We start from the raw sequence: 27,038 nt of genomic DNA, 5'->3' as shown, positions 1-27,038 counted from the left end.
AGTGCCTTATCTTAAGTATGTTCTCCCGGTAATTGACTCCTCAACTAAGGAGGGAGGTTTATTTTGACATTCCGAATGATGCCACTCACAATGTTGTAGGCCTCAATCAGATCTACACTCAGAGTTCTATGCTCCAAGGAAAGCAGCCCTAGCCTATTTAGTCTATGTAGCTGAAACATGCAAAATGCTGCAATCTAAGCCCTTAAATAATGCTGGTCTATTTAATGGATAGATATTTTTCATCAACCTGCTCAGATATGTTACAACACACCTCAGTGCAGGTGGGACTTGAACCCAGATCATCTAACCTAGAGGTTGGGAACACCATCACTGTACCACAAGAGCCCTCTAGGATAGGACCTGATGATTAATCATTAACTTGATGAGAGATTATTGAGTACAGGAGTAGGGAGGTCATATTGCGGCTGTACAGGACACTTTTGGAATATTGTGTGAAATTCTGGTCTCCTTCCTATCGGAAAGATGTTGTGAAACTTGAAAGGGTTCAGAAAAGATTTACAAGGATGTTGCCAGGGTTTTCAGATGGCATCTGATTGGGACATGTGAACCTTTACACCCACCTGTTAAAAACTTCCCATGTCCAAAGTACATTTCCCCCAGGGTTCACGAACTGCTCAACCATACAGGATTCACACAGCTTTTAAGAATCCACCCACCTCCAGGGAAAACAACAAGGGAAAGTAGAATTTGGAGTGAGCATTGAAGCAGCAAATCTGACAACACTTTAAGAATATAAGAACTCGGAGTAGGAGTAGGCCTTCTGGCCCTTAGAGCATGCTCCGCCATTCAATAAGAAGCACTTTGATTGCTTGCTGAGTTGCAATCTGCTGTATTTCCTGACCTGCGGGGAATCACGGGCAAGGGGAATCGAAGAGTGACTGTGAGATTGCAGCCCCAGACACCTCCTACATGTGCTGAGCTCAAACTCAGGAGATAAAAATTCAGCCGTAGAACTAGGTGGCAAATTTTGTGAATGTGCCTCAAAAGGATAATTTTGTCAGGAAGAATAAGAGCATAATAAAATATTCTTCACAGAAGTATTTTGAAGAAATTATGTGGATGTGAGCATAAGAGGTATAGTTAGTATGTTTGCAGAAGATGCCAAAATTGGGGGTGTAGTGGACAGCAAAGAAGGTTACCTCAGATTACAATGGGATCTTGATCAGATGAGCTAATGGAGGCTGAGGAGTGGCAGATGGAGTTCAATTTAGATAAATGTGAGGTGCTGCATTTTGGGAAAGGAAATCTTAGCAGGACTTATACACTTAATGGTCAGGTCCTAGGGAGTGTTGCTGAACAAAGAGACCTTGGAGTGTAGGTTCATAACTCCTTGAAAGTAGAGTCACAGGTAGATAGTTTAGTGAAGAAGGTGTTTGGTATGCTTTCCTTTATTGGCCAGAGTATTGAGTACAGGAGTTGGGATGTACAGGACATTGGTTAGGCCACGTTTGGAATCTGCGTGCAATTCTGGTCTCCTTCCTATCTGAAGGATGTTGTGAAAGTTGAAAGGGTTCAGAAAAGATTTACAAGGATGTTGCCAAGGTTGGAAGTTTTGAGCTACAGGGAGAGGTTGAATAGGCTGGTGCTGTTTTCTCTGGAGCATTGGAGGCTGAGGGTGACCTTATAGAGGTTTACAAAATCATGAGGGGCATGGATAGGATAAATAGACAAAGTAATTTCCCTGAGTTGGGGGAGTCCAAAACTTGAGGGCATAGGTTTAGGGTGAGAGGGGAAAGATATAAAAGGGACCTAAGGGGCAACATTTTCATGCAGAGGGTGGCGTGTGTATGGAATGAGCTGTCAGAGGAAGTGGTGGAGGCTGGTACAATTCCAGCATTTAAAAGACATCTGGATGAGTATATATGAATAGGAAGGGTTTGGAGGGATATGGGCCAGGTACTGTCAGATGGAACTAGATTGGGTTGGGATACCGAAGATTCTGTTTCCGTGCTGTACATCTCTATGACTCTAAATCGTTTGATTTCTTAATTACTGATGATGGGCTCAAGCCATTAACTCTTCTGTAAGGGTGATTTCACATCTGCAACATAGATTGACAGGCTGCAAGCTCCTTTAAACAGCACAGAAGTGAAGCCAACACCTAATATAGCATTAGGTTAAAGCACCGATAATAAAGAAAGAGGTTAAGAATAACATCCATGAAGCACTTTCCAGAATGTCTGGATTTCCTAGCACACTTCATGCGTTAAGTTTTTTTTTTGAAAGTCTGTGTCTTTACTTTCAAACATTTTTAAACACAATTTTTTTCACGTCCGTGTATCCTCGGCCCGTTGAAATGTAAGTTTTCTATGATCTGTGGTATTTTCTAATTAATCAGCATTGATATTCCTCATTGCATTGAGGGTAAAGGCTTTCTTCACAACTGCACATTGAAGGCTAGTGAGGAGGATCCCTGCATAACACAATCCCCTTCTCACTCACTTTCTCTCTTTTTATTTACTTGAGATTAATATTGGACATATCCACAATGTCATATCCATCTACATTGTTCAGTATGCTGCGCCCAGATAGTTTCTCAACTCAAATGCAATCCACAATCTCTTTTGCTCATTAGGAGTGCACTTCAGTCTCACTTTTGGACTTTCGACATGCTCAATAATTCAGAAACGTTTACTTTTTGTTCATCATTCACAGGAATTGGGCATCGCTGGCTAGGCCAGTGTTTATTGCCCATCTCTAATTGCCCAGAGGACAGTTAAGAATCGATCACAGGCACAGCAGTTTCCTTCCCTAAAAGACATTCATGAACAAGATGGGTTTTTCCGACAATTGACAACAGTTTCGTGGTCAACATTAGATGCATGATTCCAAATTGTTTTTATTGAATTCAAATTCCACCAACTGCCAATGCAGGATTTGAACCCAGTCACCCCAGAACGCTAACTGGGGCTCTGAATTAACAATCCATTCAAAATACCACTAGACCATCATCTCCCCAGTCCCCTCATGCTATCGGAACTGATTGAAGTTCAGAATTCAACACAAAATGTGTCTATCTCTCATTTATAGCCTTTGTAAGAAAAATAGTTAAATTATAGATAATAAATTTTACACCTGTTTTAAATTGGAGTGGAAGTTTTACCAGTTCAAATTTTGACTGGACGTTAGCTTTGAGTCTGAGTGATGGAAATGTAACAGGTCTTCCATTGCTATGTTCATAAGGACTGTCTGCATAAGCATGGCTTTTATTCCTTTGGGTTTAGAAGGTGATCTAATCAAAGTGGGCTTTTTCCCAGAGTGGAAAGGTCAGCTACAAGAGAGCACATGCTCAAGGTGAGGTGCAGGGGTGGGGGTAGAGTATGGGGGAGAAGTGCAGGGAAAACTTTTCACCCAGAGGGTGGTGGCTGCCTGTGGAGATGGTGGAAGCAGGCATGTTAGAATCATGACTGATAGTTTGGGATTAGGTTTACAGTGAGGATTTGGCTTTTGCATATGGTTAAATGTTGCTCCTATCATTTTTTTTCTCTCTGCTACAGGAAGGCACCTGTAAATATAATCCCAATTACAGTCCAACCACTTGCCATGGCTCCAGGTTTGTAGCCAGAGGTAATGAAACCGCGCTAGCTGAAGCAGTGGCCACTGTTGGACCAATATCAGTCGCTATTGATGCAAAACAACCATCATTTCAGTTTTACAGATCAGGTAAAAAATGTAACTTTGTTCTTTGATACTTCATGTTTGTCTAGTTCATACATCACGACAATGGGTAGGTACCTGGCAACATCAAAGATCTAGGCCACATCCTGAAGCTTGAGTGATTTCTAATAGTCATGTAAACTCTGGTCTGTTAGACTATCAAGAAATTGCACCCACCTCTAATCCATGAAGAGTTTTACTCATTTAATAGGAAAAGTAATAGGTCATTCAGTCTTGCCTCTGTCATTGTATTAGATAGTGGCTGATCTATACCTGGACTCAATTTACCTACCGTTATAGTATGTCCCTTGATATCCACACTGAACAAAACTAGCAATCTCAAACTTGAACATTTCTACTGAGCCAGCATTCACAGTCAAGTTTGATAGAAAATATCAGATTTTCACAGCCCTTTGAAGTTTCCTGCTGATTTTACTCCTAAATGGTGGGATGGTGGCTCAGTGGTTAGCACTGCTGCCTCACAACACCAGGGACCTGGGTTCGATTCCTGTCTCGGGCGACTGTCTGTGTGGAGTTTGCACCTTCACCCCGTGTCTGAGTGGGTTTCCTCCGGGTGCTCCAGCTTCCTCCCACTCTCCAAAGATAGGCAGGTAGGTGAATTGGCCCTCAGAAATGCAGGGTTACAGGGATTGGGTGGGATGCTCTTCAGAGGGTTGGCTTGGACTCGATGGGCCGAATGGCTTGCTTCTTCACTGTAGGAGTTCTTTCATATGATTCTATGACAATGTTATAAAATGTTTAAAAATGGGTAGCACAGTGGCTCAGTGGTTAGCACTGCTGCCTCAAAGTGCCAGGGACCCGGGTTCAATTCCTGCCTCGGGTAACTGTCTGTGTGGAGTTTGCACATTCTCCCGTGTCTGCTAGGGTTTCCTCCGGGTGATCTGGTTTTCTCCTACTGTCTAAAGATGTGCAGGTTAGGTCAATTGGCCATGCTAAATTGCCCTTAATGTTAGGTGAATTAGTCAGGGGTAAATGTCTGCGTGGGTTTCCTCCGGGTGCTCCGGTTTCCTCCCACAGTCCAAAGATGTGCGAGTCAGGTGAATTGGCCATGCTAAATTGCCCGTAGTGTTAGGTAAGGGGTAAATGTATGGGTGGTTTGCGCTTCGGCGGGTCGGTGTGGACTTGTTGGGCCGAAGGGCCTGTTTCCATACTGTAAGTAAACTAAACTAAATACAGGGTAGGGGAATGGGTCTGGGTGGGTTGCTCTTCGGAGGGTCAGTGTGGACTTGTTTCCATACTGTAGGGAATCTAATTAAAAAATGGACTCGTATTATAACTCCTTAGGATGGATTGTCTGAGAAAAATATTTCTTTGCATCTTCCTTAACAAATTCCTTTATCACTTTGAACAATGCAAGCCCACAAACCTGCACTATTCCCTAATCCTTATTTAGAGCCACTATTTATTGCCCATACATGATTTCTATCCATCTGTTCACCTCCCGTTCATGTATATATTAATTATGCCTTAATGTTGTTAACCTGCCTGTTTCTATCACCTCCACAGGCAGTGCGTTCCAGGGCACCCAACATCCTCTCGGTGAAAAGTTTTCTCTTCACTTCTCCCCCATGCTCCACCCCCACCCCTGTGCCTCACCTTGAGCCTATGCTCTCTTGTAGCTGACCTTTCCACTCTGGGAAAAAGCCTACTTTGATTAGATCACCTTCAACCTTCGAAACCCAAGGGAATAAAAGCCATGCTTATGCAGCCAGTCCTTATGAACATAGCAATGTAAGACCTGTTACTTTTCTGTCAATTGTTCTGTATTGCCTCCAACTCTATCGAATCGTTTCTAATTTTGGTGCCCGACATTGAGTATAGTTCTCTAGATAAAGTCTGCCTGAAGCTCCGTACATACATTTGCCCTCTTAAAATAAATACCAACATTGCATTCACCATTTTGATTAATTCCTGTATGACTCCCCTTCCTTTTAGTGAGAAGTGCACATAGCTTTAACTATTCAAAATATTTTATGATTTGCCCTCCTCGGGTTCGAAGTATGTAATTTTACTTCTTCCGATAGGAAACTCCACTTGCTATAGCTTCTCATTTAGTTTGACTACTTTTATAACTTCTTGTTCCCATCTGCAAAACTTACTGAGCCTAACTTAATGTCACTTGCAAACGTGTATATACAATCCAATATTCATTCATGTATGTTATTAAGATTGATGGTGAATACATGGGGGCCTGGATCAGATCTCTGGGCAGCACCATTGCCTTTTTCTATTAACCAAAGCTCATTCCTTTTAACCCTATTTCTGTGTTGTAATCAATTATAAGCCATATCACTACTCCACCTTTAATTCCATGTTGTTTTCATTTTTGCTATAAGTTTTGAAACATATGTGAGAATGGTTTCAATGATGAAGAACTTTAGACATAAAGACAGATTGGAGAAATTGAGGAGTCTGAGAGGTAACTTGTTTGAAGTATTCAAAATCATGAGAGTTGTGGACAGGAATAAGGAGGAAAAAATTTTCCCCACTTTGTATGAAAGGCTGGAGAGTGAGAGTGGAATGATTTCAGGTGGTTAGTGGAATAAGCAGAAGTGATATGAGGGAAAGCTTTTTCACACAGCAAGTGGTTTGAATACTCTCCCTGGGAGTCTGGTGAAGCCGGGTTCAATGGAAATGCCTGAAAGGGAATTTGATGGTTATGCAAAAAAAAAGGGTGCAAGGTTACAAGGAGAAGGCTGGAGAGTGGCTGTAATTTAGAAGGTGGCCTCTTTCTGTACTGTATCAATTCTGTGATTCAGTGAAACCTTACCAAATGTGTCCTGAAAGCCCACATAGATAATATCTCAACGTCCAGTGACCCCCCCCCCCCCCACCCCCACCGCAAATTTTCAAAAGTGCTAATTATTTTTTGAATGTTATTTTTTTTGACCCATAAAATCACTTCTAGACCGTCACTGGAGGTTAAAGGTTACTGCTAATAGAGTCATAGAGTCATTGTCACAGCTCAGAAATGCACCCTTCGATCCAACCAGTCCATGCCTAACATAATCCTCAACAAAAACTAGTCTCACCTGCCTGCTCCTGGTCCATATCCCTTCAAACAGTTTCTATTCATGAACTTATCCAAATGTCCTTTAAATGTTGTAATCACATCCACCACTTCCACAAGAGGTTCAGACTCATGGTACACAGGAACAAATTTATTACTTTATCTGGTGTGATAAACCACATAAATGCAGTGGCGCCAAGAGTAGTTCAGAGGCTAGGATCACTGTGACGAGTAACTTACCTTCTGACTCCCCAAAGCCTGTCCACAATCTACAAGGCATAAGTCAGGAGTGTGATGGAATACTCTCCATGTGCCTGGAAAGGTGCAGCCCCAACAACACTCAAGAAACTTGACACCATCCAGGACAAAGCAGCCCACTTGATTGTCACCACACCCACAAGCATTCACTCCCTCCACCGCTGACGTTCAGTAGCGGCAACGTGTACTATCTACAAGATGCACTGTAGGAATTCACCAAAGATCCTCAGACAGCACCTTCCAAGCCCACGACCACTTCCATCTAGGACAAGGGTAGCAGATATATGGGAACTCCACCACCTGCGTGTTCCCCTCCAAGTCACTCACAATCCTGACTTGGAAATATATCGCCGTTTGTTCTCTGTCACTGGGTCAAATCCTGGAATTCCCTCCCTAAGGGCATTGTGGGTCAACCCACAGCAGGTGGACTGCAGCGGTTCAGAAGGCAGCTCACCACTACCTCCTCAAGGGGCAACTAGGGGCAGGCAATAAATGCTGGCCCAGCCTGTGGTGCCCACATCTCACTAAATGAATAAGTAAATAAATAGGAAGGAAAATGCTTTTTCTTACTGGAATCAATTGAAAAGAACCTTTTTAATACTGTCATATACACATCCATTCAAATTCTTTCAATAAAGATATATACGCTTTCCATCTCAATATCTTAATGGACTAAAACTTGCATTTATATAGTGCCTTTTATGGCCGCTGAATGTCTCAAAATACTTTACAATGACGTGCTTTTGCAATGGACTGTTCGTTGTAATACTGGAAACACTGCAGCCAATTTGCATGCAGCAAACTCAAGTATGTTTTTGCGATGTGGATTGAGGGGCAAATGTTAGACAGGCCCCCAGGGATAACTGTCCTGCTGTCCTTTTGAAATAGAGCTCAGGGACGATTTACGCTCATTTGAAAGGCAGATGTGGTCTTGGTTTAGCAGCTTTTCGAAAGCAGCATCTCTGACAGTGCTGGACTCCCTCAATAATGCATTATGAGCTTGGATTTTGTGCTTGAGCCCAGATGCCTACCTCATAGAGGTCTGAATGCCACCAGTTGGGCCACAGTTAACAACTAAATAAGCATGTTGGTCTTTTGTTTCTTTCTGTGCTTATTCTCGTCCCAATTTTTCTGGCCTGTTCTTTTATATCTTTCGTTCAAATATCTACTCTGTGGCAGGGGTCTAATCAAAGCCATCAGCAATGCTCCAGTTTGTATGGAGGCATGATTCTTCCTTTCGGAGGGGTCTCACTCATTTTTAATCTAAGAGGGCCTGACTTCATATCCTGTACAAGTTCCAAGTTAGCAAAATTGAAGCTACTAGATTCAAAGTGTTGCTTGTACACAAGAGTAGGAGAGAGCTGTTGTTTCCCAGTCTGGAGGGGTGTGTAGAGTAGGGTCCCCACTGTGATTTTGCAGGTTCTGCCCTTTTTGATACATACTAATGGCATAGACATAGCTATACAGAATATAATTTTGATGTTCTCAGCTAAAATATAAACTCAGAAATGTAGTGAACAGTGTGAAGATTAGTTACAAAAGGACCTAGATAGTTTGGTGAACTGGAAAGACTCATGGCAGATTAAATTTAACGCAGAGAAATGCGAAATTATTCATTTTGACCGGAAGAGGATAAACAATATAAACTAAATGGCTCAATTTTAAAGGAACAGAGAGAACTGGGAATGTATGTACAGAAGTCTGAAGGTGGCAGGATAAGGGGAGAACAAGACAAGCACTTGGTGTTATATTCCACCCAAATTTATTCAGCTCTGACCGGTGTATGATGCCTGGTTCTGGGCTGACATTTAAGGAAGATGTCAAGTCTTTAGAAAGGAGGTAGAGGGAATTTGGAAGGATGTGATGAGGACGGAAAACTTAAGTTACATACGAAGATGAAAGAAGCTGATGTTCTTCTTTGGAATCTAGAAGACTAAGTATAGTTTTAACAGAAACGTGAATTAGTCATGAATGTTTTGATCATATACAGAGGGTGAAACAATTCCCAATGGGTCTAGAATATTTAAATTGATTGTCAAAAAAACAGGGAAAAATATTCCTTATACAATTATTCATGTTGAAATTCCCCATCCTGAGAGGATGATGGGAACAGATTGACTGCATTTGAAATGAGATATATCACCTGAAGTGAGACAATTGAGTGGCTTATGAGGAAGGAAAGGACACTGGGACTAATTGTTGGGTACCTTGTTTCCTGAGTATTTCCAAGCCATAAGTAACTTTGAAGGTCTCACTTATTAAACCTACACGAAGGAATGTCATGGGAATGATGAAAGCATGTGTATGACTACCCTCACACCCTTGGCTACATTTATGTGATCCCAGAGGCAATGAGGATCCATTGGGAAATCTGCCAGCTGGAATGAATGGAAAGGACATGATGTGCTCTGCTTTTGCCCTTTGCTGCTGACACCACCAGAGGTCATTTACCATGGTTTCAGCACAAGATGAGGAGGTAGTCCACCAGAGCTACCTCAGCCAAGATAGGATTTTGTTTCTTTGCTCCTGGGATATGGGCATCGCTGGCCAAGCCAGCATTTATTGTCTGTTCTTAATTAGTACATAGAACATTACAGCGCAGTATAGGCCCTTCGATCCTTGATGTTGTGTTGACCTGTGGAACCAATCTGAAGCCCATTGATCCTACACTATTGCATTTTCACCCATATGTCTATCCATTAACCATTTAAATGACCTTAAAGTTGGCGAGTATACTACTGTTGCAGGCAGTGCGTTCCATGCCCTTACTTCTCTCTGAGGAAATAAACTACCTCTGACATCTGTCCTATATCTATCACCCCTCAATGTAAAGCTATGTTCCCTCATGCTAACCATCACTGTCCAAGAAAAAAAGGTCTCACTGTCCACCCTATCTAACCCTCTGATTATCTTATATGTCTCAATTAAGTCACCTCTCAACCTTCTCTTCAACGAAAACAGCCTCAAGTCCCTCAGCCTTGCCACATGAGACCTTCCCTCCATACCAGGCAACATCCTAGTAAATCTCCACTGAACCCTTTCCAAAGCTTCCACATCCTTCCTTTAATACGGTGACCAGAACTGTATGCAATACTCCAAATGCGACTGCACCAGAGTTTTGTACAGCTAAAGCATGACTTCATGGCTCTGAAACTCAATTCCTCTACCAATAAAAGTTAATACACCATATGCCTTCTTAACAGTCCTATCAACCTGGACAGCAACTTTCAAGAATCTATGTACATGAATACCGAGATCTCTCTGCTCATCTAGACTATCAAGAATCTTACTGTTACCCCAAAATATATTCCTGTTGTTCCTTCCAAAGTGAATCACCTCACACCTTTCCACATTAAACTCCATTTGCCAACTCTCAGCCCAGCTTTGCAGCTAATCTGTAGCCCTCTGTAACCTGCAACATCTTTCAGCACTATCCACAATTCCGTGGGCCTTAGTGTCATCTGCAAATTTACTAAACATCCTTCTATGCCCTCATCTAGGTAAAGAGTGTACTGTGAGGCACCTTATCAAACACCTTACTGAAATCCATATACATCACATCAACTGCTTTACTTTCAACCACCTGTTTGGTCATCATTTCAAAGAACTCAATAAAGTTTGTGAGACACGACCTACCCTTCACAAAACCATGTTGACTATCCCTAACCAACTTATTCCTCTCTAGATGATTATAAATCCTATCTATTATAACCTACTCCAACACTTTACCCACAACCGATGTAAGGTTCACAGGTCTATAATTACCAGGGTTGTCTCTATGCTCCTTCTAGAACAAGGGGACAACATTTGCTATCCTCCAGTCTTCTGGCACTATTCCTGTTGACAAATACAACATAAATATCCAAGCCAAAGGCTCCGTAATCTCCTCGCTGGCTTTCCAGAGAATCCTAGGATAAATCCCATCTGGCCCAGGGGACTTATCTATTTTCACACTTTCCAGAATTGCTAACATCTCCTCCTTGCCAACTTCAATCTCATCTAGTCTAGTAGCCTGTATCTCCATATTCTCTTTGACAACATTGTCTTTTTCCAGTGTGAATACCGACAAAAAAAATTCAGTTAGCACTTCTCCTATTTCCTCAGACTCTGCACACAACTTCCCACTACTACCCTTGGTTGGCCCTAATCTTACTCTAGTCATTCTTTTATTCCTGATATACCTATATTTAGGGTTGTCCTTGATCCTACTTGCCAAGACTTCTCATGTCTCCTCCTGGCTATTCTTAGCTCTCTCTTTAAGTCTTTCCTAGCTAACTTGTAACTCACAAGCACCCTAACTGAGCCTTCTTTTTCCTCTTGACAGAAGATTCAACTTTTTTAGTAAAACACAACTTCCTTGCTCAACCACTACCTCCCTGCCTGACAGGTACACTGTTATCTAGGACATGCAGTAGCTGTTCCTTGAATAAGCTCCACATTTCAATTGTGCCCATCCTCTGCAGTTTTCTTCTGCATCCTATGCATCCTAAATCTTGCCTAATTGCATCATAGTTGCCTTTTCTTCAGCAATAACTCTTGCCCTTATTATATAGCTATGCCTTTCCATTATTAAAGTAAACATAACTGAATTGTGGTCACTATCACCAAAGTGCCCACCTCCTTCCAAATCTAACACCTGGCCAGGTTCACTACCCAGTACCAAATCAAATGTGGCCTTGCCCCTTGTTGGCTTGTCTACATAAACCATCCTGCACACATTGGACAAAACCTGACCCATCTAAAGTACTCGAATTATAATATTTCCAGTCAAAATTTGGAAAGTTAAGGTCCCCCATAACAACTACCTTATTACTCTCGCTCTTATCTTTGCTACCCTTTCCTCTACATCTCTGGAACTATTTGAAGGCCTACAGAAAACTCCCATCAGGGTGACCTCTCCTTTCCTGTTTCTAACCTCAGCCCATACTACCTCAGTAGATGAGTCCTCAAACATCCTTTCTGCCACCGTATTACTGTCCTTAACCAACAATGCCACACCTCCCCCTCTTTTACCATCTTCCTTGTTCTTACTGAAACATCTAAATCCCAGAACCTGCAACAACTATTCCTGTCCATGCTGTACCCAAGTCTAGTTGCCCTGGAGAAGGTAGTGGTGAGCTGCCTGTTGCTACCTTGGGTGAAGGTAGCCTCACATTTCTGTTAGGGAAGGAGTCACAGGACTGAAGAGAATGACCAAGATAGTTCTGAGTCAGGATAGTGTGTGCTATTGACAGCATCACACTTCTTCAGCTGAGCTAACTTCCCCCAGGCATTCTTTCAAAAAGTTGGTCCAAGCATAATGGGATGATTGATCTTTTGTGCTGTTTAATCCTACATGGGATATATGAGAATGATCGAAGAGAGATTTTAAACAAAATTGTTGACCTTAAGAAAGAATGGCCTAGTACTGTTATAGGGGCATTTGGTTCCTTAAATGGATTAATTTGATCCATGTATTATCTTACAACTCGATATAAATTGAGAACTGTGTGTATAAATATTTGCTGAAGTTATAGTCGCTAATGCTTGTTAATATAAATGTTTATCATTATAGGTGTTTACTACGAACCAAACTGCAAAAGCATTGATATCAATCATGGAGTGCTGGTAGTGGGATATGGAACTGAAAATGGTCATAACTACTGGATCGTTAAAAACAGGTACAGCTGAATCTAGCATCTAAGATACCTATCCATACAATCAACCAGATGTAGGCACTTATGCAACAATAGATAGAAATGAACACATGAGATTTCTACTTCTATGTTAATATTCTATGCTAGTAAGAATGGTTTAATAGGTAAGATTTCTATTTATCACATAAAAGTACAAAGTCAAATTGTTATTGGGATAAAATTAAGGCCTTTTTAGAAAATGATGGGGGTAATTTTCTGCATTAGTTGTTGGAATACAGGCAGTGTTGAATACCTATTCTACTTTCAGGCTGACTTTCATTATTTTGGTGCTAGTTTAAAACAGACTGATTCTCTACCATCATCATTCCATCCCTGCTGTCATTGGAAAGACCCCTTTATATACTTTCTGTTTCGTACTGCACTCATTCTAGGTGACCTGCAGTGAGGCTCCTGCTAAAACTGCTCTATTAACCAATTGCTGTGATCACCCTCCCATATGGGCATTGCCTAATTCTACATCCTTTGTTCTTCAATAGGGATACTTTCCTCTTGTCTCAAAGTCAATTGGGATTAGGAGGCATAATGTCCAATCTAAAGTGCAACATGTTGGAGCTCTGCAACATAAAGCAGAGGTGAAGTCTGTGAGGTTGTGATTAGCTAAAACACACACAGCCCAGCAGCCTTGTAGAGTCTCGGTTGTTCTAAGTGTTTTTCCCTCCTCTGTTAGTCACTTAGCCTGTGATAACATTATGGGGAAGGGCAGGATGTGATTATAGTGAAGGCTAACCTCTCGGACTGGCCAGGAATTAATCCACACTCACCTGCTCAGCTTCATCTCCACAAATTACAATCCAGTTCAGCAGATTTGTGACAAACCAATGTAATTGGCTTGAATTTTAATTCATCTTTAATGTTTCTGCCCACAGTTTTGGACTATGGTGGGGTGACAAAGGCTACATCAAGATGTCCAAGGACAGAGGCAACAACTGTGGAATTGCTAACTACGCAGTGTACCCTCTTGTTTAGAAAGCCGAAGAGAGCAATTTCTCTATAAAACAAAACTTCCTGCACTTTTTACAATGTTAAACATTTTTACTTGCTACAGTATGATTGTTCCCTTATTACAGGCCCTGGATTATGAGGAAATTCTGGCTTCTTCCCTGAAAAGATCACTCCAGTTTATGTGATGTTATTCTGGCAAAGTTAATGATTTCAATTGTGGACTCACTCAGAATGAACCTGTTGTTAAATTTGATATGAGATAAGCCCCTTCCAAGGAGTGAAGTTACCATTAAATGTACATTTCTTTCAAGAATGCTGCAGTGAATAGACCACATTAAATTTAAGCAGTGGAAACGCCAAGCTACTATTTTCAGTATTCCTGACCATTTATCTTTCCTTTCAATTTTGTGAAGTCATTCCGTACTGGAATCGAGAGTCCCTCACAATGACTTTGATAATGAATTAGGGATCTGTATATAAATAAAAAGAACCAAATTACATTTTGTCAAATGCATTCTACATTAAGAGCTTGGCTGGGTGTGTGAGCTACTGCATTTAATTTGATAATAAACAGCATATGTGGGATTCCCAGAAATCCCTGACTAATGTAACTTTTTTCTAAACAGACTTCACCCTGTTCAATGGAAAATGTTTGAGGCAACTGGCAGTAACTTAGCAGAACTCTGCCCCCAAAATGAATGTTTAAAAATGAACTCTCCTGTCGTTGGATAATCTTGTGTGGCACTGAGACATACACAGCAGATAAGTGTCACAGTTGATTCCCGGTTGGGTTAATTATATTGGGTGAGGGCAGTGACAAGGGATTTCCATTTGTTCTGAACATTTCATGACCAGGAAGCAGTTATTCAGTGATGACTCATGCTCCCAAGCTTTTTATAGATTCTCCGGAAATGTACCAAAGTTTTAAAATCAGTTGGGACAGCTTTTGTTGTTTTCACTGGCATTGGCCCCACTCAGCACTTGAGCATATACTCGAAGAGTAGCCTCTTGGGTGAGACATTGGAAGGAGCCTTGGGGGTCAGACTGTGAGTTGGGAGTTCAGCAGTAACTAATGTCTCGGTTAGTTTTCATGCAGAACTTGCTTGATCTTGGTTTTTGAGTCATAACACGTCTCACTTGCGTGTGCCATGGACCCACCAGTGGGCTCTTCAAACTAATGATATCTTGGTCAGCAAGTTATAGGAGGACATTATTATGATGTAGGAGGGAGATTCAAACTGCCTACAAGATCAAGTGAAAGAGATAGAAAGCAAATTGAATGCTGTCTACTCATTTCTACATTTTTACATGAAAGGGTTAATCATCGAACTAATCAAGCAAAATGAAATTGATGTGCAGCCTGTAGCAGTAGCAATTGTTATGGGGGGTTAATTATGCATCATGATCTCTGTGCCTGTTTTCCATTTCCCCCACTATTTAAAAAATGATTGTACATTTCTAATAACCACCATTGTGAAATAACAAGATGAAATTCACAGTATCTGGGGAAAAGAGAGAAAAGAATTAGAATGATTTGGAAGTAATACTGAGCTCCCTAAACAGCCAGTCTCTTTCTTGTCTTCACAAAGCAGATCAAGTCAACATGATCTAGATTGATATTTTACTCATCTTATGTCATTTTATATGGAAGTAGTACTGTTTCTTACTAGTGTTCTCTGATCCATGTTTTGTAAAATAAAGATCTTCAAAAAAAAAACTAGTTGTCCTCCGTGTAAATGTGTAAAGTGTCTTTAATCAAAGTGATTTGATTTTTAAAAAAACACATTTCTCCACTCCACTCCTGAATGTGATGTGAATTTTGCTGGTTCATTGTGCACTGAAAGCTTTCTGGTATCTCTTCTGTGACAATCCTTTGGCTTTAAGATGTGTATTTTGTCCATTTTTTTTCAATGAAGAGACATCGAGACAGAGGTAGCAAGTGGTCTACTCCAAGCCAGTGAGGTAAACAGTTGTGAGGCCTCCGGTTTTTAAAAAAATTTGGAACAATAGAAGCAGCCTGAATGGGTGGAGTCAGGCTCCTGCAGAAACAGTTTACAGTTTCGCTTTCAGTAGTTGCTGGGATTTTGAACCTGGATTTGGAAGCTCTTATTCCTCTTTCTATTATAGCTAAAAGCTGGAGTTCCCTCTGTCTCACACACAACAATCTGTTTCACTGAATTTGCCTTTGCCAAGAGTGTGTTTGTGGGACGTTACTATATTGGAAGAATCGTTGTTCAGTAGTTAAATAATCTATCATGCCATTAAGTTTTCCAGTAGAGGTAAGTTATTCTAATTCTCCTTTCCTTTGTTTGTGATTTAACGATAGTGTAAGAATAAAGTGCACTTAGCTTAAAGTCTGGTAGTATAACATTCGAACTATATCTGGAACACCACACCTTACACTTACCTTTAAGTAAGAAAATGATAGGGCCTTGGTTATATCTTTGACATATTTGAAGTGGGTTTGGTCTGGTCCATAACATATCCTTTTGGCTTGCGACAGTGAATTGTATCAAGCTCTTCATTCTGTTCTCTTTCTACACCCTGGTGTTCCTGAAAGATGCCACTGGATAGTGATCAGAAATTCAGAGCTTGGGTTGATTTTTTTCACTCTCAGACCCACAGCCGCTTCATGGCACTGACCCAAGAATTGGCTCATTGAGGCTGATTGAACACAGGTCAAAGACCTTACCATAGGGTTAACTCGTGTCACTCACATCACCATCACCATCTTGATGTTCTCCTCCACACAAACCTGCAGTTGGAATATTGGAATATTTTAGAAACATGAAGGATTTTAAAACTAAGGTTGCCTTAACTGGAACTTGGTCAACAAGAACACTTTAGCTTCATGTAGTTCAGACTCATCTGTGTGTGATACAGGATTCTTCTTTAGCTAACCGAATCTTAGTGCTTTACAAACCAGACTTACATTTTCTTCAAGTATCCAATGCATATCAAAGGAGGAATGAAACATTAGAGCATAAGCTTTCATCTCCATTGCCTGGGGGCTAACTAGGTGGAATAGATTGTCTGTATACCCCACCACAGGAGTAGATTGTGTAAAGATTGGATGCTCTGGCCTGTGGCTGCTTTGTCAGAGGTGGAGGAGGAGATATTGGTTTCAATCACCTTCTTGTGGCAGACCTTCTCTCCAGACTACCAACACCGTACTGTGCCGAGAAGCAAGTTCTGACCAGGTTGTCAGGATCTGGTCTTGTGTTCTCCTCTGGTGAACACTCTTCACCTCCTGTCTATCAGGACCTCCAGGTCTCTCTGTCAGTGATCCAGGGAGCCGGAATCCCTTTCTCAGCCATCTCTGGAACAATCTTATTTTTAATTTTATGAGCAGAATGGCTGCTCCCTACCTATTCTATCCAGTCTGCTCATGATTTTGAAAAGCTCTACCAAATCTCCTGTCAGCCACCTTCTCTCCATGGTGATATCAGTCAGATCAGCCACAATCTTATTGAATGGCCCATCAAGTGTAAGGAGCTGAATGGCCTCAATTTACTAAGCTGCAAAACGGGTGAAAAAGGAAATGCAAATCAAAGAGGCGATGGCTCAGTGGTTAGCACTGCTACCCCACAGCACAAGGAACCAGGGTTCAATTCCAGATTCAAGTGACTGTCTGGAGTTTGCGCATTCTCCCCGTGTTTGTGTGGGTTTTCTCCAGGTGCTCTGGTTTCCTCCCACAATCCGAAGATGTGTAGGTTAGGTGAATTGACTTTGCTAAATTGCCCATAGTATTCAGGGATGTGTAGATTAGGGGCTTTGGTTAGCGGAAATGGAGAGTAATAAGGTAGGGGAATGGGTCTGGGTGGCATAATCTTCGGTGGGTCAGTCTGAGCTTGTTGGGCCAAATGGCCTGTTTCTCCAGTGTAGGGATTCTATGATAATCAGGTTTACTTCCAGAGAGAGAGAATTGTAAAGATGTTGTGTTAAAATAACATTCTGTGTCTGTGCACTTCCCTCCACTTCACCTGATGATGGGGCAATGCTATGAAAACTTGTGATTTCAACTAAATCTGTTGGACTATAACCTGGTGTCGTGTGACTTCTGAATTTTTTACGTTGCAAAAATATACTTTATTGATAAGAAATCTTTATCTAGTACATTCATAGGTACTAAAGTAGGATCTGGAAGCTTTAGAGAGCATGTAGAGGAGATTTACCAGGCTGCTGCCTGGACTGAAGGGCATGTCTTATGAAGGAATGTTGAGGGAGCTAGGGCTTTTCTCATTTGAGTGAAGAAGGATGAGAGGTGACTTGATAGAGATGTACAATATGATGAGAGGTATAGACAAGAGTGGACAGCCAGAGACGTTTTCCCCAGGGCGGATATGGCTATCACGCAGAGGCATAATTTTCAGGTGATTGGAGGAAGGTTTAGGGGAGATGTCAGAGGTAGGCTCCTTACACAGAGAGGTAAAAACAATGACTGCAGATGCTGGAAACCAGATTCTGGATCAGTGGTGCTGGAAGAGCACAGCAGTTCAGGCAGCATCCAAAGTGCAGCGAAACGTCTTTGGTGGGTGTGTGGAATGCACTGCCAATGACAGAAGTAGAGTCAGATACATTAGGGACACTTAAGTGACTCTTGGATAGACACATGGATGATAGTAAAATGAAGGGTATATAGGTTCATTTGACCTTAGACTAGGATAAAAGGTCGGCACAACATTGAGGGCCGAAGGTCTGTACTGTGCTGTACTGTTCTACGTTCTATGTAAAGTAGTTCTGTACAGTCTTTGTGTATCAAGAAAAACAACATTGGAATCTGACTTTCCCTGCAGTTGCAGAAACCAAAAGCATTTCCTACTCGTGCAGGACACTATCTCCATACATTGGGGCAGCAGGAGGGTCTGATCCCAATTATATTTTGATTGAAAGAACTTAGACGGTAGTCTTTCCCCACTAAGCCTTGATGGCAGCTGCCCCAAGCTTCAGTGCATCCCTCAGCATGTAGTCCTGTACCTTGGAATGTGCCAGGCTACAACATTCGGTCGAAACCAACTCCTTGCTCTGGAAGACCAAGACATTTCGGATAGAACAAAGAGTGTCTTTCACCGAGTTGATGGTCCTCCAGGCGCAGTCAATGTTTGTCTTGGTGTCCGTCCCGGGGAACAGATCGTAGATCACAGAGTCCTGCAGCAGGAAGCTGCTCAGGATAAATCTTGACAAAAACCACTGCATATCTCTCCAGGCTTCCTTTGCAAAGGCACGTTCCATCAGGAGATGTGTGACAGTCTCTACCTCCCCACAATATTTCAGGGGCAGCATGTGTTGACACATAGAGTCCGGATGTCCATAAAATATATGACAGGCAGTGCCCTCCTCACCACCAGCTGAGTGACGTCTTGCTGCTTGTTGGAAGGTTCTGATGAGGCATTCTGCCAAATGACTTTGACAGTCTGCTCAGGGGACAATCTGACCTGTTCATCAACACTCTCCTTTTCCTGATGGTCTTGCTGACACTACATGCTGACCACTTCCTGATGGACTGGTGCTCGAAGGTGTTGCTCTTTGTAAATGTCTCTGCAAAGGCCAGCTGGGATATTCAATGGTTCACCTACTTGGAGCGTTCCACGGCAGCAAGGCCAGGCCCATCCCTCCCAAAACCAGGAACAGTTGGAACCTCAGTGACACCTGGTGTTTGGGTATTGAGGATCTGTACATAGCTTGTTGCAGCCAAACACAAAGGTAGTTATCAGAATAAGGGCACTGTTGGGTATACCTAGGTGATGGAATTTTTTAATTTCAAAATTATACTTTATTCATAAAAAAACTTTTATCTACGTACTCAGTTACTAAAGTAGTTCGGTTCTGTATAATGTTTACACAATAAGGAAGAAAGAAACATTGGAGTTTGACTTTCCTGACAGTTCCAACAAACCCAAAGGCATTTCTTCTGTATGCAAGATACTATTTACATATAACTGAGGGTCTGGTAACGAAATGGATCCCCATTGTATTGTAGTTGAAAGACCCTTGGTACTGGTGTAATGGTGCTTGAAGCAGTCAGCACAGACGGTGCAGCTTTATCATTCTCCAGGGAGCAGTGCAATGAGTCCAGCTCCACTTTAAAGTCAGATTTGTCCGCTCTGAGCCACACTTACCCAAGCTCGCAGTGTCCGACTGGACCTTCTAGTCACTGCCCATTTCAATTCCCTTTCCCACTCCCTTTCCGACATGACCATCCTTGACCTCCTCCATTGCCACATGAACCAAACTGCAAATTGGAGGAACAACACTTCATCTTCCACCTGGTTTGGACTGGGGTATACAAAGTTAAAAATCACACAACACCAGGTTATAGTCCAACAGGTTTAATTGGAAGCACATTAGCTTTCGGAGCGACGCTCCTTCATCAGGTGATAGTGGAGGGCTCAAACCTAACACAGAATTTATAGCAAAAATTTACGTGTGATGTAACTGAAATTATACATTGAAAAATTGATTGCCTGGCTTGCTGTGTTCTTCCAGCCTCCTGCTTGTCTACCAGGGAGAGGTGCAAACATTGCAATCAATTTTTCAATATATAATTTCAGTTACATCACACGTAAATTTTTGCTATAAATCCTGTGTTAGGATCGAGCCCTCCACTATCACCTGATGAAGGAGCGATGCTCCGAAAGCTAGTGTGCTTCCAATTAAACCTGTTGGACTATAACCTGGTGTTGTGTGATTTTTATCTTCCGCCTGGGCAGCCTACAGCCGGTGGACTCAACATTGAGTTCTCCAATTTCAAATAACCCCTCTTCTCATCCCCCGATTCCCACCCCAGCCCCTCTCCCTCCCTTCTACTGCTCCCTGCCACCAATCAGATTCATTCCTCCCATTGACCAACCGGATAGTAACCTCTGCCTATCACCCTGCCTCCTCCACCCTCTTTATCTGCAGCTCCACCCCCACCCACTCCCAGAACTGAAGAAGAGTTACATCCAAAACATTGACTTCTCCACCTCCTGATGCTGCCTGGCTTGCTGTGTTCTTCCAGCCTCCCGTCTACCAGGGAGAGGCGCAAACATCCAGAGGTTCATCCACACAGGCACTGGGACCACAGAGAGCTGCATTCGCGTCGCTGATACAGGGGGGAGGTTTATGCAATATGCAACTCTGACCTTCACACACACAATGCATATTCATGAGAGGGTTAATCACAGACTGACGTGAGAGTTTGGAATTTCCCTGTCACATGAGGACGGGGAGAGGAAGTTGTTTTATTGTGTGCTTGCACAGTATTGGTCCAGTCTGGAGAATTTAATTTGAGAGGAGACGTTGTGGGGAGAGGAAGTCGACCACAAGGTAAGTGCTGGCTCTCTGCAGTACTGACAGCTGAGAGACAGATACTCTGATACTGACGGACTGTCTGTCTGACTGACTGGGGAAGCTTAGTGATTTACTGCTCCCGTAACATCTCAATTAACCAAAGTTGGAACTTTGGAAAAGTCAACTTTCTCTGTATCTGGTTCTGCAGTTTTTAAGTGTAAATGTTTGAGAATCAATGGAGATTTTGTTTTAAGTTGATTTTTTTTTCCCTACAAAATCTTACCTTTGAGAATTTTGGGATTTGTACATGTTTTTAATTCACTCCAGTTCCCAGTTAAAGTGACTATGAACATTGGGCTAAGAGTCTAAATCTTTGAGGGAGTGTACTCTTCGTTTTCTTAGTTTCACAGCCAGCAGACTATGCAAACTGCTGTCCAGTCGATGGTGGGGTGGGTGGGGGGGCGGTAATTAGCTTCGTCACTATTACAATGTAGTAAATGGGCACAGCAATCCAATGTGCTGAATCTGTGCCAGGCAACAGGACAAAAGCAGAAACTGCTGGAGAAAATCAGCACGTCTCGCAGTATCTGTGGAGAGGGGGAAAACAGTTAAAGTGTCAAGACCATTAGTCAGACTTGAAAGTAACTGGGAAACAATGGTATTTATGTCGGTGAGTTAGTGGGTTTGGAATGGGGAGTAGGTGAAGGAGTGAGTTGTATACTGGATATGGAGAAGGTGCCCAGGGAGAGCAGACTAAAGGCTGGCTGACAGTAAACCAGGGAAGAGGTGACTGCTGAGGAGGTGATAATGGGAAATATGAGGAGTTAGAATGGGTTGGTAGTGCTCGGAGCAACTTGCACAGGACCAGAGCTATGGAGGTGGAGAAAACATTAGAGGGTGTACCCTCTGAAATTATTAAACTCCGTGTTGAGTACAGTGTGGAAGCAGGCCATTCAGCCCATTGAGTCCACACTGGTTGTCCAAAGAGCATCCTGCCCAGATCTAGCCCCTGATCCTGTAACTCTGCATTTCCTGTGGCTAACCCACCTACCCTGCATACTCCTGTAAACTACGGGCAATTTAGCATGGCCAATCCACCCTGATCTGCACATCTTTGGGCTGTGGGAGGAAGCCGGAGCACCCGGAGGAGAACATGCACGGGGAGAACATGCAAACCCCACACAGACCGTCACCTGAGGCTGGGAATGGACCTGGGTCCCTTTCCTGTTGAAGGGCTTTTGCCTGAAACATCGATTTTCCTGCTCCTCGGATGCTGCCTGATCTGCTGTGCTTTTCCAGCACCGCTCTAATCTCCAGTATCTGCAGTACCCACTTCTGCCTGGGTCCCCGGTGCTGTGAGGTAGCTGTGCAACCCCCACTCCCTGAAGGCTGTGTTGTTCTTGAAGCTTGTGTTGAATCTCACCAGAGCAGGCCTGAGAGAGCAGTGTTGACTTGAGAACAGTGGTCTTTTAGGCAGCTGAAAGCTTGGGGTAGTTTCTACAAATAGAGAGAGGGTGTTCTGCAAAGTAGTCACCCTGTCCGTGTGTTGTCTTCCCGGTTTAGACAAGACCGTGCAATAAAGTGGCTATGGCCTTGTGAAACAAAAACACACAAATAGCTGGAAAATCTCTGCAGGGAGAAGGTCAGGACTGCAGATGCTGGAACTCCGAGCCAAAAAGTGTCGCCATGGAAAAGCACAGTGTGTCAGGCAGCATCCGAGGAGCAGGAGAGTCGACGTTTTGGGCATGAGCTCTTCATCAGGAAACTCTGCAGGTCTGGTACCATCTGCGGTGAGAGATGGAGAGTTAGTGTTTCAGATCCAGTGAGCTTTCTTTAGGACAATGTTCTTGTGATGTTGGTTGAAGGATAATATATCAGTCAGGAGACTGCGGAGGACTTCCCTTTTTCTATGATTATAATGGTATGAATCAATGAAATCTGTTTGCTGGAAAGTCTGTTTAACATCTCACCTAAAAGGTGGCAGCTCTGACAGTGCTGCACTCTCTCTGCTCACCAGTGAGTTACCCTTGATTTCTGTGACTCAGCTTCACATTGGGATCAGATGTCAGCCTGAATTTGCTGATTTTTATTTTCCCTCCTGGGTACTGGTAGCCAATATATAACTGGTGGGGTTCAGTATTCCGGCCCCAACTGTTTACAATCCCATTAGTGACTTGGATGCAGGGATAGAAAAGACTAAAGCCAAATTTGTAGATGACATTAAAATAGGTGGGAAGAATGCAATGAAGAAATAAGTATTTTACAAATGGATATGGCCAAAATTTGGCAGATGAAGCTTAATGTGGATATTCACAATGTGAGATGATGGGAAGTAGAAAGACAACCCATCATCTAAATTGAGAGAAACTTCAGAGTGATTGATTGGGTGCAGAGGGATTTGGTTGTCCTAGTGCCTGACTCCTGGAAAACTGGTTACAGCAGGTGATAAGGAAGGCAAATGGAATTTTGGCTTTCATTACTGAAGGAGTCCAAAAGTAGAGAAATTTTGCTGTGACTAGACAAGGCAGTCGTGCGACTATAGCGTTGTGTGTACAATTTTTTTTTTATTTTGGTTCCCTTGCATGAGGATCATTGAATCTCCACAGTGTGGAAACAGGCCCTTTGGCCCAACAAGTCCACACCAACCCTCTGAAGAGTATATCACTCAGATTCATTCCCTGAACCTATTACTCTACACTTTACCCCTAATTTGCATGTGTCTGAACACAATGGGAAATTTAGCATGGCCAATTTACCTAACCTGCACATCTTTGGGAGGAAACTGGAGCATCCAGAGGAAACCCAACCCATGCAGATGCAGGGAGAATGTGCAAACTGCACACAGACAGTTGCCAGAGGCCACTGGGATGTAATTGCATTGGCAGTTCAGATAAGGTTCACTTCGGATAGCTGCTCCTTTAACTTTTTTATGTTCTCCAAGTCAATAAGTGGGGCAGTAGGTACCTGCCTGGGTCGCAGATCTGCCTGGCACTCTATGGATAGATGGAAAAGTCCTTGTTCTACACCTCCTCAGGCCCACATGCACAGTGCCTTCTCCAATACACTGATGATGGCTTTGGGGCTGCTCCCTGCTCTCTCCCAGAATTGGAAAAATTAATCCCTTTTACTTCCAATTCCCTTTCTTTTGTCACCATTACCTAGTCCATCTCTGTCTCTTCACACCTTAATTCACACCCATTTCAAACCTTGTTCTCTTTCACCACCTTTGTCTTTTGCATTGGGTGTCTCCATCATTGCTGTAAATGTGTTGCTGGTTAAAGTGCAGCAGGTCAGGCAGCATCCAAGGAACAGGAGACTCGATGTTTCGGGCATAAGCCCTTCTTCAGGTTACAGAGATAGGGCTGGGATGAGCTGGGTAGCTATTTGGGGAGCTGGTTCAGGTGTAATAAATGGAATGATGTTACAGTACAGAAGGAGGCCAATGTTAAAAAGGTATCAACATGGCTTCTTGCCTACACCTTGTGCAGGGGGTTAGGTTTCAGGGTGACTTTCAGTACATTGTAAAATCACTGGTAGTGTAATCTGACAATGGAGCACTCTTCCTCCATCTACCCATTACAGTTAGACTCTGTTATTAGCTGTCATCATAAGGGGGATCATCTTTCCCCATCCCCATTGATTAGTGGATTTTAAGCGAGTTTCCATCAGTTACTGATGGAATCAACTTCCCTTTTACCCCTGGATATTTCTCTGCAAATCTTTTTTCTTTCTCTCACACCCACCTTGAATTTATTTGATTTGTTTCTTTGGGCATTGCTGGCAAGGGCAGCCCAGGATTCTGCCATGTTGCTGTGGGTCTGGAATCTAGAGTAGGCCAGACCAGGTGAAGATGGCGGATTTCCCACCATATGACAAAGGCCAACCTTTTACTCCCTGTCCTCTGGACCTATCTACATCAGAGGCAGTAATTAGACTTGCCCTGTGCTCATCCATCTCACTATTAGTATTGTAGCATTTTATTTATCATTAGTGAAACATTCTAGGAAGTTTTTAATTCTGATATAATTTACATGGAGCTTATGTTGGATGTGGTTTCTTTCAGAACTGTGGTAGTTACAGAACCATTAAGATATTTCACTAAATGCGTGATGTGCAAACAGTTGGCAATTACCATGTGATTAAACATCATGTGGATGGTATCACATGCACACTGCCATGGGATCAAATGTCACATGATCAATCTTCTGGGGATCTGAATCCAGAGTCAGCAACGTTACCTTCCAACCTGTCTGTTACTGACGGTTGAGGGAAGGGAGGGGAACTCAAACTTTTCAATGTTTGACCATTGACTTTTTGAGTTGGCAGCAAAAAGGTGAAAGTGTTTTTTTAGCATATGCTTTGGGAGGAAGTGATGCACCAGCTTTCTGGTAACTGCTATTCCACTTACCCAGCCCCTGTCACCCATTCAGCACATGGGGCTCAATGTTACCAGAAATCAGAAGTGTCCATTTTGGTGAATTTCATAGAGGGTTTCTCTCTGCGACGAGAAGGAAGTGTTCTCACATGAGCTTCCAAATCTCTCCTCATTACTGAAAGACTGCACCTTTATGGTACCCGGCTCATCCTATTCTCTCATTCACTGGCGCTGTGAGGATTCAGGGATACATGTAGTGGGAGAGCAATCACAGACCAGCAGTCACAATCTAACCCCCATCCCCCACCCCCACTGATACCTGCTGCAATTGTGACAAAGTCAGAGGACTAGGGTCATACAGCAGACTGTGCCCTGTCCAGACTGGTCCAATTGTTGTAACGTCACCTTCAGACATTTCAATGGCCCTGGGTGGGGAGAAAGGACTCTAGTTTTCATACTCTGCCCCAGTCAGGGCCAGATGGAAGAGTTGTCAGTCCTGCTGGCACTGGGTAGCCCTGTCTGCCAGGAAGTATTCTTGGTTTAAAAACAAAGAGTGCAGATGCTGGAAACCAGAGTTGAGATTAGTGGTGCTGGAAAAAGCACAGCTGGTCAGGCAGCATCCGAGGAGCAGGAAAATCGACGTTTCGGGCAAAAGCCCTTCATCAGGACTAGAGGCAGGGTGCCTACCGGGTGGAGAGATAAATAAGAGGGGGGTGGGGTTGGGGAGAAAGTAGCTTAGGCCCAGGAAGTATTCTGTAGAGCATCCAGCCCTTTGAAATGAAGCAGGAATGTGGGAGTTCTTAATGCAGCTCCCATGGTGCCTAGTACTGACATCTCCGATGTGGTACTGACAATCGCAGCTGAAGTTTACACTGATGGAATGGGCTCCTTTTTTCTATTGATGAGCTCCTCTGTTTTTATGATCTAGCTCTCTCAATACAATGTGCGTAAGTCTAGCATGTCCTCTCTCCGGTCAGGGGTGACAGCTATAAGTCCTACTGTCCAATGGCAGCGCTGACATTGTCACGGGGAAATGAGATGGAGTGTTGTGATCTGGCACCAGATTGCATTGCTAAATCTTGGTGCATTTATAGGTTGAGGATTGAGAGATCCAGTGGATTCTTGGTAGCAGCCAGTCCCAGAAACGTTTGGCACAGTTGTCAGCCACTAAGCTAGGATGTCACCTAGTCCTTCTTGGAGTTATACAGCATGGAAACAGGCCCTTCGGCCCAACCTATCCGTGCTGACCAGGTTTTCTAAACTGAACTCGTCCCATTTGCCTGCATATCATTCTAAACCTTTCCAATCCATGTATCAATCCAATTTTTTTTTTTTAAAATGTTGTAATTATAACAGCCTCCAAAACTTCTGACAACTCGTTCCATACGTGCACCACCCTCTGTGTGAAAAGCTTGTCCATCAGGTCCCTTTTAAATCTTTCCTATCTCACCTTGAACTAATGCCCTCTAATTTAGGACTCCCTGACCCTGGGTAAAGACCTTTTTTTTTTGCTATTCACCTTAGCTATGCCCCTCATAATTTTATAAACCTTTTGTATGATCACCCCACAGCCTCCGATACTCCAGACTGACTGGAGACAGACCTTCCAGCCCAAAATCACCAAAGAAAGGTGCCATTGCAAATAGGAGCATGTTGTGAAATATTTACAACACAAGGTGAGAGGGAATCTGTTCCTTGCTCAGCAGCTGAAGGAGACCTTGGGTTGTAGATTAGATTACTTAGCGTGGAAGCAGGCCCTTCGGCCCAACAAGTCCATACCGACCCA

General features: G+C 42.9%; 2 protein-coding genes across 2 annotated transcripts in view; both read left to right on the top strand.

The window, feature by feature from the left end:
- The window catches only part of LOC132829006 (procathepsin L-like), a 31,114-nt gene extending 17,009 nt beyond the window's left edge, over positions 1-14,105 (top strand). The window contains exons 6-8 of the mRNA XM_060846266.1: positions 3,519-3,684; positions 12,522-12,627; positions 13,530-14,105. Of these exons, the coding sequence (XP_060702249.1) occupies positions 3,519-3,684; positions 12,522-12,627; positions 13,530-13,629 (372 nt within the window). The 3' untranslated portion in view covers positions 13,630-14,105. The remainder of the gene's footprint in view (positions 1-3,518; positions 3,685-12,521; positions 12,628-13,529) is intronic.
- Positions 14,106-20,812: 6,707 nt separating this feature from the next.
- The window catches only part of LOC132829004 (procathepsin L-like), a 38,904-nt gene continuing 32,678 nt past the window's right edge, over positions 20,813-27,038 (top strand). Inside the window, exon 1 of the mRNA XM_060846264.1 lies at positions 20,813-20,913. The gene's annotated coding sequence lies outside the window, so the exon portion shown is untranslated. The remainder of the gene's footprint in view (positions 20,914-27,038) is intronic.

Source organism: Hemiscyllium ocellatum, chromosome 28 (assembly GCF_020745735.1).
Source record: "Hemiscyllium ocellatum isolate sHemOce1 chromosome 28, sHemOce1.pat.X.cur, whole genome shotgun sequence".
NCBI lineage: Eukaryota > Metazoa > Chordata > Chondrichthyes > Orectolobiformes > Hemiscylliidae > Hemiscyllium > Hemiscyllium ocellatum.
Note: the sequence above shows the minus strand (reverse complement) of the source record. Positions and strands in the feature narration are given on the sequence as shown.